This window comes from Tasmannia lanceolata, unplaced genomic scaffold, assembly GCF_043159265.1.
Source record: "Tasmannia lanceolata isolate RefF3 unplaced genomic scaffold, GAP_Taslan_0.1 ptg000003l, whole genome shotgun sequence".
NCBI classification, from domain to species: Eukaryota; Viridiplantae; Streptophyta; class Magnoliopsida; order Canellales; family Winteraceae; genus Tasmannia; species Tasmannia lanceolata.
In genome coordinates, this window is record NW_027518680.1 from 51,084,651 (window position 1) to 51,105,619 (window position 20,969).

Consider the following 20,969-nt stretch of genomic DNA (forward strand, 5'->3'; position numbering starts at 1 on the left):
TTATGAAGGGGGTGGTGAAGCAACCGTTTCCAAAAGCATAAAAGTTAACGGTTTCTGTTAAAGGGGAAAGGGGGGGAAAATATCCATCACGTGGGCGTGGGGGAATATCCCTCCCCTAAAAATTTACCCAAGCGAATACAATTCCTTATTCCCACTCAAAATTAGATGAGAAATTCCAACGAAGAAAAATGGGTTTTCCTTGTTTCTATCGATTCAAGTTTGAAAACTAAACCCAAGAGAAAAACTCATCTCTGGTAGTACTTTAGAGCAAACAATGGGGTTTTCTATGGTGGGCTACTTGGATTCTCAGCTTCTGTTTAGAACTTCCCATCAGAGGTTTCTAACTGCCTATTTGGTTGGTAAGAAAGAGATAAAGACCTCAAATTTGAAGCCTAAGTCTAAATTTCAGTCAGGAAGATTTCTCATGTGCAAGCATGAATCTATTGACTTTGCAGAAAGAACAAGCCCAAATGAGGCAAGCCCTTTTCCTCATCTTGGTTTTTTCGCCATCTTGCTTTAAGGGTTCTTTGAAATTTATGCTTTCTGTTAGTTTTGTGGACGACCCATTAGTTTGAAGGCCATATAAGACAATGGTATTTTCTCTATCTTTAGAAAATAAAGGTTGCTGAGGTAAGACCATTTTCATTATTCTATGCATTGTTTGGATTTTCTTCTTTTTTTTTTTCTTTTTTTTGTTCCATTTTTCTGGAATTCTAATTGTGATGGATTTACTTGTAACAGAAATATGTGATTCTAGAGAAGGTTGAATCAGTCATTGATGTTTAGTGTTTAAACTAAATTGCCTTTTTTTTTGGGTAGGCAAGCTGGGGTTTGGCATGACCCCTACCAGTGTATTAAGATGAAATGATATTACATTCTAGTGTAGCAGGCTCCCATAGAATCATCTTGTACAATATTAGAGAGGAAAACTAAATTACTTGGTTCTAAAATTAACCTACTTGTTAACTTGCTTTTGTTGTGTTGACCAAGGTTTAAAATTTCGGTTTCGGTATCGGTTTCGGACCTTGAAATTTCGGTTGAAATCTGGTACAAAAATCGAAACAAATATTTTATTCATTATTAAATTTTGGCCGAAATTACTGAAATTTCGGCTGAAATTCCGAAATTTCAGCCGAAATAAATGACCATGTCGGTTTTGGGTGGTTTCGGTGTCGGTCTCCACCGAAATCCAAAATTTCGGATTTCGGTCGAAATTTAAAGCCATGGTATTGACACTAATTTTTTTTTTTTGAGTGATAACAGAAACTTTATTTCAATAATGAAGTTACGAAAGAGAAAGAGTGAACTGAACTACTAGAGATAATGTCCCATGAGTAGGCAGACAAATGAGAACACTGCAACTAGCACAAGAAGAAAACACATTTCAGAATCCCATATCACAAAATCAATAGTCCAAGACTTCAGTGTTGGAGAAAATGTGTGGTGGAGATGGTGGGAAACAGAAATAAGTGAGATTCCTCAAGGCGGGTTGTCACTTAAGACAATATTTGCCCCCACCAGTTAGCGTGCAAGGGGAACCATGAATTTGTCTCCAAGATACAATGAAGCCCGGTGTTGTCTACACCAAATGTTTGTTGACGCTTTGCACCAAACGAAAACAAACCCCGAATCCCCATTGGATGAACAAGTATTTGAGACACTAGTTTATGTTTCTGCAAAAAACAGTTAACTAGAATAGAATTTGTAACGACCCGATTTACAGGGTCGCTACGAGCAAGAACCTATTAAACCACTAAATTTTTTATTTTTTTTCAAAAGCATGAACATTAAATAACCATAGCTCTTATTCCAATATCAAGAACGTCTTCTTACAATAACTTTAACTTAAAACAAATTACTCGATTAAATAAAGTCTCAAACTAGCAAATCTAAAATAAATTCAAAGTGTCGACGAAAGGTATCGTCTTCCTTATTTATTTGCTCCCATCATCCTACACTCCTAGATATCTTCGTGCACAACAGCACCCTCGCTAATATCCTCTAATCCTGGGGAGAAAAATTGGGTTAGTAGCAGATCGACAGAAACTAAGCAAGTATAAAAATTCAATTCAAATAGCAGATCAAGATCCATATAATGTAAATAGAACAGTTGAATAGAGAAACCATTTTAAAAGAACGAAATGTACTTACAACTGAAATGAGAAGAGTCAACTACAATAAGAGTGAGTATAAATCCATTACATTCTTATCATTACAATTTCTTTTTAACTCAAGGCACTTCAGCTCCCAACTAGCTTGTTGCCCTTGCCGACACGGCTGATTCCGTGTGGACTTATTACGGTGAGTCTGTTGCCCTTGCTGATACGGCCGATTCCGCGTGGACATATTACGGTAGATCATACCGCCCAGGGAATCGTGGTCTCCATAGGATTCCAGCATCAGCGAGGGGTTGCACGGTTCTCCCAAGTTGTATATTCTTAATTCCGGGGATAACTCAATGGTTTCCCCATCACCCTTCCCTATTTATTCCTCTTTGATTAGTTTTTCCACACTACTATAAGCCTTTCAATTATTTCCACGTAATAAAGGAAACAGACAATTTAAAAAATATCCGTTAGCAAAATTTGAATTTCATTCCAAATATATGATATAGGAACTATAATTTATTTAACATGAGCAGTTTAAAAAGGAAAACTAAATTTAGAATACTTCACCATCTCCATTGCAAAAATTGAAAATCCATGCATAGTTAGCTATCACCTGTCTAACTTACGAATGGGGAAGAATGGACGACTTGTGATAGGTAGTGGAGTGTGATAGTCCTGGAGTCAAGTGCTAGAACATAACAGTTTCAATTTTTTCTCCTTATGTTTAAGTTTTCAAAAATACATACTGGTACTACGTTGAGGCCCTATTTTAGGTGAAACCCATGCACATAGACGTACCATTGCTGTCTTATCTTTGGACAGGAAAGATACATACCTGAAGAAGACTCTTGCTGCCCTGTTTTTGGGCAGCAAGAAGACACATAAAGGGCTGCCCTGTTCTGGGGCATAAAACTTATGCACAGAAAAGCCTACTGCTGCCCTGTTTGAGGGCATGAACTCACACATAGAAACACATGGCTGCTGCCCTGTTTGAGGGCATAAAACTCACACACAGAAAAACATCATTGCTGCCCTGTTTGAGGGAATAAAACACGCACACAAAAACACATGACTGCCCTGTTTTGAGGGCATAAAACTTGCACACAAACATAGAACACTGTTGTCCCGTTTTTAGTATATAAAATACGCATATGAGTGACGTAGAACCTGTCCAGTTTTAACACTTGAAAACATGCATATATCTGACTCTAAATCTTTCCAGTTTTGATACATAGAAACACACATATAACAGTCTTTAAATCTGTCCAATTTTAATATATAATAAAAATGCATATAACTGACCTTAAATCTATCTAGTTTTGATACGTAAAAACACCTATCAACCGTACACAAATCTGGTCTGTTTTGGGACCAATGAAACACATGTCAACAGGGTACAAATATGGACAGTTTTGGGACCAATGAAACACATGTCAACATGGTACAAATCTGGACCGTTTTGGGATCTATAAAGCATACATTAACAGGGTATAAGTCTGGTCCGTTTTTGGACCTATAAAACATTCATTAACAATGCATAAATCTGGTCCGTTTCGGGACCTAGAAAACAACCAAAACAGTGTTAAACCTGGTCCGTTTTGGGACTGAGAACAACACACAAAACAACGCTTAATTTGGTCCATTTTAGGACGAAGAACACACAAAAGCAATATTAAATCTGATCCGATTTGGGACCAAGGAAAACTACTCATTACATCGTTAAATCTGGTTCGTTTTGGGACCAAGAAAAACACATAAAAACAGTGCTAAATCTGGTCTGTTTTGGGACCAAGAAAACACTATAAGACAAGGAAGGTAATAAGGGTACTTACTTGTTTGATGAAGACAAAAGTTAGAGAATTTCAAGCCTCCCTTTAGCCTTCCACTCCTTTCCCTCTCTCTTTCTTTTCTCTTCCCTCACTCAATATCTCTCTCCCACGTTTTGCAATGAGGGAGAGGGAGACTTTTTTTCTTTCTCCTTCTTCCCCTTTTTTTTGTGTGTGTAACAGAGTGCTGTTGGTTTGTGTAAAACCTCTCTTCACCCCCGTAACTGCTAGATAATCGATTGATGGTGTAGATTGCATCCGATCGGCTCTTGATTGTTGGGATGTGATGGGACACAATCAACTGTCCCACATCACACTCGTCGACCTGACCGATCACAACAATCTTGATTGGATGGCCCAGATGGAATCTGAATAAATTTAAGCGCTCCAATCATCCCTAGCGATGATGTGTCGTGTGAAATGCAAAGTGCGCCAAAATCACCACTAGCACTCTACAGCCCACTGCCCACGCCACTCATGCACGTGCACATGTGCGAAAGGTGCGTTACACCGTCAGCCTTTGCCAAAACCCATTTTGCTACGAAGCAAGAGAGAGTCGTAGGTAAAGACTTCTATACCTCTCTCCAACTTTTTACACATCCGATGTGGGACTATCTTTCCAAGGCACTTTTACACTCTTTTCAAAAGCACCCACTTTATAAACAAAAGTCATTTTTCTTTTAAAACCTTTTCAAAAATATTTATTTAAAATTATCTAACAGTCCCCCACCATTTTAAAAATCAAAACCTATCTTATCATTCTCGGAACTCTTATGCATAAACAAAGGTATTTGATGATTTAAACCTTCACTTAGTGAGAACATATTAAAGTTACAAGAACAACATAATAGACATGTCTTTGAACTCGCGATTCTATATAGCCAACCGGATATTTTTCACACATAAGTAGGGGTGTAAATTTTGGCTCAGGCTCGGCTCGGCTCGGTAAGGGCTTGGCTCGAGCTCAGCTCGAATCCTTAGCGAGCCGAGCCGAGTCGGCTGGCCAGGCTCGTTAATCTTAACGAGCCGAGCCCGAGCTAGGCCAGGCTCGGCTCGCTAAGGCTCGTATATAATTCCTTTTATTTAAAGACAAGAGGGGAGGGGGGGTGAATCAGATAATAGTGGAGTGCCCATCACACAAAAATAAAAATAAAAATGCACTTCATATAAAAGTTAAAACACAGAGAGAGAAAGAGAGCACGTTACTTTTATCATGTTAACATAAGGGTTTCTCCCTATTTTTTAGAACAAGACTGAAAGAGGGTTTGAGAAAGAGAGAGAGAGAGAGAGAGAGAGAGAGAGAGAGAGAGAAAGGGGAATCGCCGCCGCCGGCCCTCTACCCGTGCTGTTTGTCCGACGATTTCTCCCTCCCTCCGGCCATCTACTCATGCCTAACTCAAGCTCAAACCCCCCTTTTCACCGAACCCTAGAAGAAGAAGAAGTATAAGAAAGGGTTTATTCTTTTTATATCTTCTCTCCGACGATTTCTCCTGCAAACCCAAGCCTAGAAGAAGAAGAAGATTTGAGGTTGGTTTTTTTGCTCTCACTCTGATTTATTTTGCCATCTCTCTTTATTTTTTGTTGCATTTGTGGTTGATTATTTTTGCTCTTTAGGTACAAGTTTTTGAATAGATCTAGGGTTGATTTTTTTATGGGATTTTCATTTCAGTTTTATAATTTATTTAGGGTATGAGTTTAAACATATCTATTTTTTTCATTTAGGGTAGAGTTTTTTTCATTTAGGGTATGAGTTTAAACAAATCTATTTTTTTTCATTTAGGGTATGAGATTTTTCATTAACAAGCTCATTAAGGCTCGTGAGCCTGACTGAGCCGAGCTGAGCTCGAGCCTGGTTCGAGCCCGAGCCGAGCTCAGGTAGTGAGCTTAACGAGCTGAGCCAAGCTGGGCCAAGCTCAGCTCGGCTTAGCTCGGTTACACCCCTACACATGAGAAATTCATCTCCCCAGGTGATTCTAATAAGCCGACACGTGTACACGTGTACTGGCCTTGTGTCTGTACCTCAGTTTAATGAGTATTCTAGAGACTAGCCTTGTTTCATAGAAGGCGGCACCACCTTCACACTCACATAGGTAGGCTTAAGAGTGCCCTGTAACTATAACACCCTAACAACTTTGTTAGAAGCTTATTAAGAGCCTATATGCTCAACCTCCTCAATTACACATTACTGATACTAAGCACTTTCCATTGGGATCTCATTTAAATAATATCATAGTGCTTGTAATCATTCCATATGATGTACTTGGGTTCATTGAACTCAAGACTTGATGTCTCCTCAATCGTTGAGTTGAGTTTCCATCATTAGTGATCATGAGTTAATGGCTTTAGAGCCATCCCTATTGACGTCTTAAACACCATATCTCTTGGAAGACCTTTTGTTAAAGAATCAGCCAAGTTTTGGCCCGATTTCACAAAATCTATAGTTACTAATCCATCAATAAGTAACTGCCTAACAACACTATGTGTAAGTCTAATATGCCATGAATTACCATTATATACATGATTATATGCCCTTGATAGTGTGGCCTAACTATTACAATGCACACAAATCGATGGCATATGTTTAGGCTAAATTGAAATTTCTAATAGTAAATTCCTTAGCCATTTCGCCTCTTTGCAACATGAAGCCAATGGAATAAACTTCGCTTCCATGGTGCAAATAGTTATGCAAATTTTCTTCTTAGAGGCCCAAGAGATAGCTCCCCCACCAAGAGTGAAATCCAACCGCTCGTTGATGAATGATCAACATGCTCAATTAACCAGCTGACATCTGTGTATCCTTCTAATACCACAGGATACACACTATATGACAATAAATAGTCTGTAGGGCCTTTTAGATACTTTGATATCCTATTTATAGCATTTCGGTGTATGTGACCAGGATTACTAATAAATCTACTTAGTTTTCCTAGTGAGAATGCAATATCAGGTCTAGTACATGTCATAGCATACATCAAACTACCTATGACACTGGCATACTCTAACTGAGAAATAGTCCTACTGGTATTAGGATATAACTTTATATTTGAATCAAAGATGTTGAAACTGGTTTGCAGTCGTAGTGGTTAAACTTTTTAACAACTTTCTCTATATAGTGTGATTAGGTAAGAGTAAGATTACCTTGCCTTATAAATCTAATACTGAACATCACATCTGCTAGACCCATATCCTTCATGTCAAAGTTAGATGACAAAAACCATTTAGTACTTATAATACTATCCATATCAATACCAAATATAAGCATGTCAACTAATATAGACATATTATAACAATTACCTTGCCTTATTAATCTAATAAACCAAAATCACATATGCTACACCATATCCTTCATGTCAAAGTTAGATGACAAAAACCATTTAGTACTTATAATACTATCCATATCAGTATCAAATGTAAGCATGTCATCTAATATAGACATATTATAACAACTTTACCATTTTTATATTTACTATATACGCACTATCAGATTCATGTTTGTTGAACCCATTTGACACTAAATCCTTGTCAAATCTCTCATGCCATTGCTTAGGAAAATATTGAGACTTAATTAATTTACAAACTTTACTTATTCCATATACACTTCTTAATCAAGGTCTTCATTCAAGAATGTCATTTTAAAGAGCAATTAGGACTCTAACGGTGGAGATCCTAACAAATGGGGCATAAGTGACAAAGTAGTCTATTCCGGCTTTTTGTGTAAAGCCTTTGGCAACTAACCTCGCCTTAAACTTTTTTATGGTTCCATCTACTTTCATATTCTTTTTTGAAGATCCACTTACAACCTATGGGTTTGGATCCAAATGGTAAATCAACTAGTTTCCATGTTTTATTACCCAGATTGCCTCTAACCACCTTACTCCCTCAAAACCGTACTCCCACCTTGCTGAAGTTCAAGAAAGTGGGAGAGACTGAGGGGAGGAGATTTCAGCTCGCAACGGAGGGTGTCAACAACGCGACGACTGCGAGAAGGGGTTTCTTGCAGGCAAATAATAGCTACGAAGAAAACTGGGAGTTCGTTTTCTCCCCGGGGATTGGAGGTGCAAGAAGTGTGGATATCATAATTCTCGAAGACAGCAGGAATGCCGGAGATGCTACTCGAAGCTGACCCCTATCGAGACCGGAAAAAAGAACGATGACGGACATGAAAAGAGGGATAATTGTCTGTGGCCGGAGGACGAAAACCCTAAAATCTTAGAAGAAGATGATGCCAGGGTGGTGGAAATCGCCGGAGAACTGGTGAAACATAGAGAAATTATTGAAAACGTGTCAAATTTGAAGAATTAAAAAAAATGAATGGGAGCTTGGGGAGATTTGGCAATGGGCAAGATGGTTTTGGGATTTGCCACAACTCCCGGAGCCTTTCATTATCAGCAGAATTGAAGTTCTCTTTTGGTTCCAATCAAAACAGTAAGCTTCAATGGTTTTCGAGATGGGAACAAATGCTTTTGGCGAGTATCTCCTATCGCATTACCCTTGGCATCCGGCTTTCAGGACCGGGGCAAAGGCAATATGGATCCGATTCTATGGAATACCTCTCCATGCATGGGCTACATCTACGGTGGAAACTCTGGAGGCTCTCTTCGACATTGTAATGGAAATAAAGACGGACAGAGACAATCCCCAAAGCCTAGAATACGCCAAAGCTAAGGTGTTTACTTCCGAATGGGCTTTTCTGAAGTCTGTGGTTCATTTGAAGGTGGATGACCGATATTACTCATTGGAATAGCTGGAGAATTTGGGAAAGATCTGACAGTCGCGACGAACTTTGTACCCAAGAATTTGGTATCTTATCCCTTTAAGCTGAAAGGGTCAATGGGCGGTCGTGATCCAGTACCAGAGCTTAGCCGGAAGTCAAAGGGTGGAGCTCCTGCTGGGGCCGATGGACAAACGAAGAAGATGAATTCAACGGCAGAGGATGCCCAGATGCTTTCATCCAACGGTCAGAAATCTCTGGACGAGGATTGGCTAACAGATAAGATATGAAAAGGAAAGGAGCCAATAGGGGACATGCACGATCATGCACTTGTGGTGACACGTGACGTAAATTCAAATTTCAAAATATTAAAGAGAGATAATGTGGATGGTGATCATTGGGGTATCTTTTGGCGCGACTGGGTGCTGGATGATCATTATTCGATGGGCGAAATGGGTGCATATAAAAAGGTCGTGTATGAACCATTGGATGGTGAACTGGATGCTTCCAAAAACCCTAATAACATGAAGGGCACGTTGGTCCATAATAAAGGTAACGTGGGGAAGGCTTCAAAACATGACACGGTGACTGATAACGTGGAAGATACGTTTGATGTGCTGGCGAAGCCTCGAGACGATAAGTTTGACCGTTTCTAGAAGGGTGGCATGCAGACAGATAGGTGGAGGCTTAATAAGAGGAGTAGGGAAACATCTGGCGGTAATTTCACCCAGAAAGCTAATGTAAGGACCAGAGTTCAGCTTCCTTTGTCAAGAAAAAGGGGAATACCTAATGCGGGAAGAAATGAATACAGGGGAGTTTCGATGGGACCTCGAAGAACGATTGATAAACTTCTTCAGGTTCTGGTTGATCGGGAGGTAGCTCGGAGAATGTATTGGAGGAAAGAGCGGCCAAGAATGCACCAGAATAATAAGATATACAGAATGGTGGATGTTATATGGGAGTACATCACCCACAAATAGAGGAAGATAGATGACAAAAACCTCTCGAAGGAGATGGCGGGAAATGAGATGGAGGGCAAAATTCCTTTCCATATCCACGCAAATGGTAAGGAGATGTTGAATGAAAGCCACACCCTCTCTTCTCCAGAAGCTGATGGTACGGGGATGCCGAATGGAATGAAGGAGGATCCCGTTCTTGTGGGGTCGTCCAAGCCTCATAAAAAAAAAGATGGTATGAATCAGCCAATTGAAGAGGAAGTACAGGGGAACTCTAATGAAAAATCGGGTTTCACTACGGGGAGTCAGGAGCAGTTGAAGGAAGTGGCTATGGAGGTCGAATTGCGAGAAAAAATTCAAGCCTGTCTATCCAGCGATGATGGGGCGTCTTCTGAGAGTACAAATCAAAACGATGATTTCGAGGCTTTGTCGGATATGGGGCGGGATTTCAGCATCCTTTTTGAAGAAAATATCTCTCAAACGAGGATGATGGCTGACAAGATTGATAAAAGAGAAGGGAAAAACAAGGCATCCGCAAGTAAAAGTGGGAGGGGAATGCGGGAGCTGAGGCGTTTATGCTGAGGCTACTCAGGGTAAGGGTCTTCCGGAAATTAAATGTTACAGATGAAGGTTATCTTCTGGAATATCAGAGGGTTGGGATCGGAGAGGAAAAAACTGGCTGTTAAGGATCTTTGCTCTGTCAGAAATCCCGATATCCTTGCAATTGTGAAGTTGAAATTATCGGGAGTATCAGAGCGCCTTATCGACGACATTTGGGGAAGATCAAATAGAAGGTGGGCGGCAAAAGATGCAAGAGGATCCGTAGGGGGAACAATCGTGATCTGGCAAGACAACCTACTCGAAAGGATTGATAGCTTCACCAACGAACATTCAATCTCGATCCGATCCAAGTCTCGGGTAAATGACTGTCAATGGCCGATGAATGCGGTATACGGAAGTGCTCGTGAAAGGAGATTCTTATGGCTGGAACTCAAAAATATTGGAGACCAATGGCAGGGGCCATGGCTTATTGGTGGAGATTTTAATACTGTACACTTTCCACAGGAGAAAAACAGATGGGCCCCTTTACCACTAGTATGCGGAATTTTTCCAATTTCATTCAAGATAGCGAGCTGGTGGATCTTCCACTAGAGGGGGCTAGATTCACATGGACAAATAATCAAGACCAGCTGGTGCTAAGCAGATTGGATCGGATCCTCATCTCTAAGGAATGGGAGGAGGTTTTTCAACTAATCTGCCAGCGTGCATTACCAAGACCAATATCCGATCATAATCTAGTGATGATTTTGCTGTCTGATTTCAGTGGTGGCCCACGACCTTTCAGGTTTGACATGGGTTTGTGTGATGTGGAGGAGCTCAACTATAAAATACCAAGATGGTGGAATGCCGAATCGGTGGAGGGTTGGAAAGGCTTTGTGGTTTGCAAAAAATTGAAAGCCATAAAATTGAAGATTAAAGATTGGGCGAAACAAGCAAAAGCATCAAAAGAATTCAGGAAGGAAGAAGTCCTGATGAAGTTGGGACTGCTGGAACATAAAGAGTCTGAAATAAATTTGGGGGAGGCGGATCGGCAATTGAGGGTGGAGTTGCTAGATGAGTACGAGGATATTATTTAGAAAGAGGGGATCGGTTGGAGGCAAAAGTCTCCTGCAACATGGCTCAAAGAGGGGGATATGAATACAAGGTTCTTTCATCGAATGGCTTGTACGTGATGGAGGGTTAATGCAATCAATTGCTTATCGGTGGACAGGAACTTAGTGGAGGAGAGAGATGCTATCCGGAACCAAATATTGAATTATTATCGAGAGTTATATACTGCACAATATAACTGGCGTCCCAAACTCGCTGGCCTCCGGTTTAAAAAGATATCAGAGAATCGGGTAAAATGGCTGGAGAGACCGTTCACCATGGAGGAGATTGAAGTTGCTCTCAAATCCTTAAGGAAAGATAAGGTACCTGGTCCTAACGGCTTCCCAATGGCTTTCTACTACCAACATTGGGAGACTCTCAAAGCTGAAATCCTTGCTTTTTTCCTAGAATTTCATGAAAGAGAAATTCTTAATAGAGCCATCAACTCCACGTTCATTACCTTGATACCTAAAATTAATGGAGTGGTAGAGATCAAAGATTACAGGCCGATCAGTCTCGTGCATGGGGTTTACAAGATTTTAGCCCTGCTGGTAGACTCAAGACGTTAATGGGTGAGGTGATTTCCAAATTTCAGGGGGCCTTCGTGAATAAAAGATAAATTCTGGATGGGGTTCTTCTCATTGCCAACGAAATCCTGGATTCCACTAAGCGGAGTGGAATTATTATAAAGGTGGACATAAAGAAGGCATACGACCACGTCGATTGGCTTGTTCTTGATTATATTATGGACCGAATGGGATTTGGAATTAAATGGAGGGGGTGAATGAAAGCATGCATATCTTTGGCCTCTTTTTCCATTCTCATTAATGGTTCTCCTGAAGGTTCTTTTGGCTTGACTCGGGGACTACGGCAAGGGGATCCTCTATCGCCATACCTCTTCATCATGGTTGCTGAAGTATTGAGTTGCTTGTTCACTAAAGCGGAGGAGTTGGGGTATTTAAAGGGGCTCAAAGTATCTGAGAATTCTACGAGATGACTCACTTACAGTTCGCCGACGATACTCTGGTATTCCTAAAGAACGGTGCGGAACATGTAACTAATCTCAAGCTTCTATTCAAATGGTTCGAGATTTCTACGGGTCTTAAAATCAACATGTACAAGAGTGTGCTTGCGGGCATCAACATTGATGCAAGGCAACTCTCGGTGCATGCTGAAACAATGGGGTGTTTGGCAACTACACTACCCATATACCATCTCGGGCTCCCATTGGGATTTGGGGTACCATCGAATGCACAGTGGGATCCTGTCATGGAGAGGATTGAAAGGAAGTTGGCTTCATGGAAAAAGAAATATTTATCTTTTGGGGGAAGAATAAGTCTTATAAAGGCAGCCTTGGCCAATATGCCCGTCTACTTCATGTCGCTCAACAAAATCCCGGTAACGGTGGCGAAGAGAATTGAGAAGTTGCGAAGTTCCTATGGGAAGGGTTGGAAGATTTATCACCACTAGAGGAGGATAGAGTTATGTGGCAACCTGAGTCGGAGGGAGGCTTCACGGTTAGGTCTTTTTTCCAGCAACTGAGTAATGAGGAAGGCGCTGATTCCCGTTGTCAAAATATTTTGCGACAACCAATCCCGCCGCGGATAATGGCTTTCGCTTGGACTGTCTCACATAAGTCTATCAATACTTACGATCGCTTAAAACAACGTTGTTTTAATCTTGCCAGCAAGTGCGTTCTATGTTGTGAAGCGGAGGAGACCATTGATCACCTATTGCTACACTACTCTTATTCGTATTGTATATGGAATGCAATGTTCCGATTCTTCGGATTTCTATGGGTAATGCAGGGAAATAACAGATGTTATCCTAAATTGGTGGAATGCATTTCATGAATGTCTAGGTGAATCACTATGGAAGTCCTTTTCTCTGACAAAGCTAAGCATTGGAGGCACATTATTCTGGATATAAAAGTTTTTTCTCATCGCATGGGCAAAGGCGAAAGGAAAACTACCATATTCAACTGGGATTGCCTTGAGAAAATGGAACGTGGTGCTACTCGAAAGAAAGCCTCAGCCTACAATCACTCCGCACTTGGTTGCTCTGGGGGAGGGGTGGTTAAAACTTAATTTCGATGGAAGTTCATTAGGAAATCCCGGTTCGGCAGGTTTTGGTGGTTTAGTACGTGATTCCACCGGCAGGACTATAATGTTGTATTCCGGGTCGGGAACATGTGATGGTAATGAAGCAGAGGCGAGGGGGCTACTATTTGGTCTCCGGTGGTACGCTAATCATAATTTACGTCCACCGATAGTGGAGGGGGATTCTTCGAATGTCATTGCTTGGGCCGGAAATGGAGGACGTGGGCCATGGAGGTTATATCACATTCTGGACGAAATTCGGGATCTTGTCTGGTGCCTTCATCCTCAACTTGTACACCGGAGAAGATCGGCTAATTCTTCGGCGGATGCCCTCGCTAAAAAGGGGGTTTTAGCAACGAGAACAAATGTATTTTGTATTGATTATCTAGGCTCTTTATAGGCATTGTTTTGCCAAATCCCAGCGTGCTTCTTAATAGGGACATCTTGTCACTCTGTTTTATCAATAAATTTTCGTTAATTTTCAAAAATAAAAATAAAAATGATTGATTCCATTTCATCATTAATAGCCTCTTTCCAAAGGACTGCATCTTTGGATTTTATCGCTTCTTCATAGGGTTTAGGATCTGCTACTATGTTTAGATTTAACATAATTGAATCAAAGATCATATCTCTTGATTCTTCTATTAAGTTTATTACAAATTTGGGACCAAAGTTCTTATCTTTTCTTTATCTTTTACTTCTTATTTCAATAGATTCCTCATTATCTTTCTCTTGAGGTTCTAATGAAGATTCTAAAGGTGGTTTAGAATCCATCATTTAGGAATAGAAGAGAACCTATTTTAAAATAAAGTAGCATCCCTAGACTCAATAATTGTATTTATTTAGATGAGGTGCGTGCACGTACGCATGTACGGACGGTGCATTGCACTGTCACCCTTTGCCAAAGCTCAAGCAACAACTAACAAGACGCACAGCAAACGAGCGCACAACAACAAATCAACAAGGCTCACAGCAAACGGGCGCACGACAACAACAAACAACAGGCGCACAACAACCAACCAACAAGGATGATATAAACTAGGCCCATCACAACAACGATCAACCGATTGACAGGGCGAGAATCACAACGGCAACGATCACAACCATGATCAATGCAACCAATAGGGTGATATAAAATCATCCCACCACAATAACGAGCAATCCACCACGCGTCCACTGGGCAGTCAACCAAACAACAGGAGAGATATCTCCAGCAACGACCAATCGACAATCACAACACGAGCAGCCAACAACAACTAGGCAGACAACCACACATCATCACACGGCTCTGATAAAACATGAAGAGGAAGCCATGAAAACGAGTATAGCAAGCCACAACAACAACGTGGAAAGCAAGGCAAACCACCACAACCACAATGAAGGTGTAAATTGACGCAAAGCAACTACTCCTCACGTGGTTCCAGAGCACCAACAAACACTACTCATAAAGCGAGCCCACAACAATAACGATCAATCGATAAACAAGGGTGAGCATCACAACAACAACGATAACCACCACGATCAACCCATCCAAGAAGGAGGGCACGACAACATCAATCGAAGCTGTGGTGGGGGTGGTGGGGTGGGGGGCGGGGGGAGAGGAGGGGGGCTCAAACCATAAAGAAAGGGATTATGGTGAACGGGAAAGAACTGAACAAGGGATTTATGGATTTATGGAGTTAGAAGAGAAAAGGGAAATGTGGAGTGAGAAAAAAAAGAACTGTGGATTTTGGGGAAAGGTGGGATGGATCTATAAAAGGGATTTTTTTTTTTTTGGAAATTTGGTGGATGGATGTACAAAAGGGTTGAGGTTTAGGGATTCATGGCAAGGGGTTGGGGTTAGGGTTTAGGGATTTAGGGTTAGGGTATAGGGTAAGCGATTCAGGGAGGGTATAGGGTAAGGGTTTGGGGACATTAGGGATTTTAAGACAAAGGAGAAGGAAGGTGGATGTGAATGGATGTTTGTTAGAAATGGAAGAGTGGAGATTTGGGATTTGTGATTTGGGGTTTTGGATGGAGATTTATGGTTTGGGGAGTTGGAAAAAAAAGGTAATGGATTAGGATTTGGGGATTGGGGATTGGGGATGGAAAAGGGAGAAGAAACCAATTGAAGTTGCTTATGTAGGGATTAGGATTTGGGATTAGGGATTTGGAAATGGAGAATGGATGGATTTACAATATTGATGAAGAGGTGGTAGAGGTATATGGAATGGTGGATAGAGGAGTTGAGGGAGTTTTATGGTAATAGGATGAAGAGGTAGAGGGGTTGAAGGAATGGGAGGGAGAATACGGCAATGGAGGTGGATACGGCAATGGTGGGTTTACGGAAAGACGGAGACGCCCGTGAGAGGGGAGGGTAAGGTTACGACAAGTGGGGATTGAGGTGGACCCACGCGAGAGATGGGATGGGGTTTACAGCACAACAGTGTGGGATTGGGAGAGAAATGTGGAGAGAAAACAGGGGGTGTCAGGCGAAGGGTTGTGGGGGCCAGATGCTGTGGGGTGTGGGGTTGTCACGCAAGGGTTACGGAGAGAGAGATACGGATAGATTTTAGGGGTTTGTGGGAGAGGCGCACATGGAGAGAGAGAGAGAGAGAGAGAGAGAGAGAGAGAGAGAGAGAGAGAGAGAGAGAGATGAGGGACTCCTCTTCCTCCTCATTTTTTTTTCCTTTTTCTTTTTTTTTATTGGATTAGATCTGGCTCCGATACCATGTTAAAGTGAGAAGAGGAGAGGAAGAAGAAGAGTGAGGGAGAAGATGATGAGTCTCAACTAGGGACCTCCTCATGTAATATGATATATATAGGAGCCCACATTAGGGTAATGGCTGAATATCATTAAAAAGAGAGAAGAATGCAAGACTAACTGAGCTAGTCAGAAAAAAGAAGAGCAATACAAGAGAAGAATGAGAAGAGCAGAGAGAAGACAAACACAAAAGCCACTCAAGGGGGTAAAAAGTCGAAGAACTCAAGAGCCGCCCTCACAACTCCATCCCTTTCGAGTTTATCCACTTCTTTATTGGCGGTCCGTTTAGTGTGCCGAAAAGAAATCGTCGACCCTTCAATGCGATCTCTAAGCTCATCAATCCATCGAGCTAATCTCCAAGGGTTTACCTTGCTACCCTGAAACCATTCAATAGCATTACGCGAGTCACCCTCCATTATAACTTGCGATATATCATGAGACTCAAGATATGTAATGCCTTGGAGCGCTACTTTAATTTCTGCCTCGTTAGAATCAACACATCCAATTGGCCCAGAGAGGGGAGCCCACATTAGGGTTATATTAGGGTTACATGCACAAAGACAACAATAGCCTTCAACACTACACGTAAAGACCAAAATACCCTTCAACAGGTATCATATCGGAAATTAGAGACCTATGCTTGATAATAGCCTGGATTTCCAGCATATGAGGAGGTCTGCAAATGAGTAGAATAATAAGTTGGAGGAGGAGGAGGTGTATGTCTCATTACTTTTTGTTGAAAGATAACAGAATATTTTATTAACCGTGAAAGCTGAATTACATCATAGGTACAAGGTGCCCCTCCAATGCAATGGTTTTACAGTGATGTCCCAGCAAGACCCCAAAAGAAAACCGTAACAAGTTTCCCAATACAAGTATTCAGGACTGTAAGAGAAAACCCTCTATATCCAGGCACAAGCCCCACTATAGCACCCATCACCTGCACCTTCTTCATGGTAATTTGAAACACCCCTAGTTCCAGCAGCTTACTTCTGAGGCACTTTCAAAATGACTTGAATCTTCTCATTCCAAAAATTGAGAAGCACTTGCTACTATCCGGACAGGCACCAACCGTGAATCAAAGATTGCACCCGTCAGCCGCCATCTACCCGTAACAGTATCTCCTTTCTCCTTATCTGATCCATCTTTGGCCAACTCATCTGCCTCTTCATTTGCTAAGCACCGTCTATGCTGGAAGTTGGGTGTTATCACTGCAACCACTTCTCTAATTTCATCAATGATTGAAGCCAACATCCAAGGTCCCACTACTTTATTACAGGCCAAAGCGATAATGTTGGCTGAGTCTCTGTTCTAATCTCCTTTTTGCCTTCCATTACTAGAGGAGGGCAATAGGGAGATTAGAGGGTAGCTGATCTGGTCGAAGTTAACTTCTTGTTTTCGCCATTGTATATCTAGGGGCACGCCTCGTCCTTGTTGTATGTACTATGGTGCCTGCTTTTCTACAAAATTGTGTTATCGTTTAAAAGAAAGAGTCTTGGACCTTGTCCCTTTGCTCTATTTTTCTTAAAGCATTGTTCATCCATGATGTTGTTGCTAATTCTACACTTTCCTTCAAGTCCCCACCCAAATGCTTGCTTAAAGATTGCTTCAATGGATGTTTGCTCTATTTTTCCAATGCTTTCAAGGATAGATCAAATGACAGAATTGCTTCAAGATGAGAAACTGCAATTAGGGTTCACCTCCTAAGGGGAGATAAAATGAACATGACAGAATTGTTGTCGAGTATTATTTTTCTTTTTATTATGATAAGAGGGAAGCCATACAGAGAATGAAGTATTTAGTAATCCGCCAATATTGGTTTATTGAGAAGGTTCTTCGCAGTTATATGTGCTTATTCCAAGGAAAGAAATTGTAAAGTGGGAGTGAGTAAACCATGAAACAATTCACCAAATCTGTAGTGACCACCTGGGAGAGATGCGAGCAACTCTATTTGCCAGCGCATGTAAATAAGTGAATTACTTTCGTTTCTTCAGGTAAAATCTTTGATGCAATGGGTTGTGTCTTGCGCATGGGTACTGTAATCCTACAAGTCTCCATGAAGGACTACATTACTGCCCTATTTTACTGGTAGTCCATCTGGCCATAGTCAATAGGCTGTTTTCTTGCACTCATGCAAGTATATGCTATCTTTTTGTTGCACAAAAGACAATGCCTCTTTATTGGATAGGGTTGCATTGAACTTTAATTCATTGCATTATGTATGCTCCCACAATTATTAGAATTTTAGTTTGGTATTGGTTATCCATAATGCAACGTGACCTGCTTTTTCCGAAACCATAATTTGATACTTATATATGGTTATCGTGCCTTCGATCTAATTCAGATGGTTAAGTATTTTTACCGGTGTTTGTTCCCATGGTAGACATCTTACTTGATCTCATATATTTCCTTTTATACTCTCCTTTAATTGACGTGCTCTCAATCTACAGAAACCTAAAAAGTTTCTTGCAGCTTTAATTTGTTATCTTTGTGGGATTGTATATACTGAATCAAACAAGCTGGGTAAAGTTACCATTTTGCTATGTGAATAGATTACTTAAAAAAGGACAAATGCATTTGAGTAGCTGATTTATCAATGCAAATTTTTCTTAAAGGTAAGCAAAGAGATAAAGAGATGCTATGAACTCATACACAGGCTTGGAAGGGGAGTTGTTTATCTGGGTTCGTCGAGAGTAAACACAGACCATCCACATTACTTGCAAGCACTGGAATTGGGAAGAGAGGCAAGTCATTTTGCATTAAACTGGCTTTTTTCTCTTTGTATCTTGCTCTATAAGAATTCAAAATGACTTTTATCTTTCCTGCCCAAACACACACAACATACACCACATGAGGTTTAAAATGGTGGGCCGCACCCTAATGCAAAGTTTTCTCACAGATTGCAAACCTTTTGGACTGCACCACTTGGACAGGAGCTGGTCCTGGACTAATGGATGCCGCCATTAAAGGTGCTCTTGAAGCAGAAAAACCAGTCGGCGGGTTTAAGATAGCAAAAGAATCAGGCGAATGGACATCATCAAATTTCCATCCATACCTCCCATCTGAAACTTATCTTACTTGCAGGTAAATAACTCCATAATCCTCTCAAATGAAATTTCTCAAGAATTCTCCCAAGTGACTTCACCTCTTTAAAAAAACCAGTTGCAGATAAAATCTCAATAACCCACTTCAAAACTGCAGGTTTTTCTCTGCACGAAAACACGGATTGGTGGATTCTGTAGTGAGGAAGAGTGCTTTGGACATGACGGCAGTAGTTGCTTTGCCTGGTGGGATTGGCACTCTAGATGAGGTTTTTGAGATTTTAGCATTGATTCAACTTCAAAGGATTGGGTCAGAGCTTCCAATTCCCTTCCTGTTGATAAACTATGATTCTTTCTATTCCAAGCTGTTAAGCTTCCTTGATGACTGTGAAGATTGGGGTACTGTTTCCAAAGGAGAGGTTGCTTCACTTTGGAAAGTATGTAATGATAATTTTGAAGCTTTGGAGTATTTGGCAGAATTTTACAGTCTTCCTGATAGCAAAAGAAAGTACAAAACTGGAGTTGAAAGGGTGCATGGAACAGTTCATTAAAGTGGTGTAGATTGGACTCTTTGTGCATGAAATGAAAGTCATCTTTCAAAAGTGAATGAAGACTCTTATGGAAATCAGCAAATCCCAAATGGGTGTGTAATCTGGCCGGGTACAGTCCTCTCTTTTGCTAGAATTCCCCAAATGTAAACTCCCAATGCATGGGACTGGTAATTTTGTTGTATTTCATTGTAAAACTTTGCATTCAATATTGTTATAAGGGATTTGCTAGGGACCATCACAAAAGGCATTTCATGGGCCGGCTGTTGCATGAGAGAGCAGCCACCTCAGATGAATTAAACGAATAAGACAAAATTTGTTGAAAAGTGATCCTATGTGGCTGCTCTCTTATGCAACAGCCGGCCCGCGAAGTGCCTTCTGCGATGGTCCCTATCAAATCCCTTATTATATTTTCAATTTGAATCTCTGATTGCAAAAAAGTTAACAGTTTAGCTTGTCTTGGCAGAACCCTAAACGGGGTTTGATGGATTAAGGACTTTTGATCATCGGATTAAGGTGTGTTATTAACACTATTTGGCCAAGCTTGTCAGGTACACATGGCACAACTGGGCCTCAAGAAGTGTTAGCAATCTGTGTATTAGAGCCGTTCTCCATAGGGATAGAGATAATTGGATAAAAATGTTCCTGAGATTGGCTTAGCCTATTTGGATAATTAGAAGTTTCCATTTTATTTTTGGCAGCAAAAAGTAGATATGTTACTAGCTGAGATAGGGAACATCAGCTTTTCTTTGTAAACCATCTTTCAAAAAACTGAAATAAACATGTTGGAGGAGGTTCATCATCCAGATATGACTGGTTCTAGCAGTGGCCGCTCTACTTGCTAGAAAAATGGACATCATATTCTAAGTCTAGAATGAGAAAAACTAAAAATAAAAAGCTTTAATTCAAAAAAAAAAAAAAACTACTAAAATTTCCATTCTGACTCGGGCAGAATCAGAATACCACCTTGGTGTGAGAAACCGATTTGGGCAATTCCCTGTCTACTTTGTAGGATGGCGAGGTCTTCTTACCCAAAATTGGAAATTGTGGCTGCTGAAACCACAGTTTAAAATTTCGGCCAAAATGTCAGGGTCGAAACAAAATACACTAGAAACTGGATTTTTACAAGATTTCGGAAAAATTTTGCTGAAATTTCAAGCTTTTACCCTTATTTACAAAATTTTATTGAAATTTACAAAAAATTTCACCAAAATTCGTAAAATTTCCACCAAAATTGTTATCACAATTTTACATGATTTTGGCTGAAATTTCCATCGAAGCTGAAAT

The 20,969-nt window shown here is 40.7% G+C and overlaps 1 protein-coding gene across 1 annotated transcript; it reads left to right on the top strand.

Moving 5' to 3' along the window:
* Positions 1-60: 60 nt before the first annotated feature.
* LOC143862922 (Putative lysine decarboxylase family protein) lies at positions 61-19,736 on the top strand. Its single transcript, XM_077373830.1, has 4 exons — positions 61-475; positions 18,709-18,837; positions 18,993-19,177; positions 19,295-19,736. The coding sequence occupies exons 1-4, from the start codon at positions 275-277 to the stop codon at positions 19,683-19,685; spliced, it is 906 nt and encodes a 301-aa protein (XP_077229945.1). The 5' UTR covers positions 61-274; the 3' UTR covers positions 19,686-19,736.
* The last annotated feature ends 1,233 nt before the right edge of the window (positions 19,737-20,969 follow it).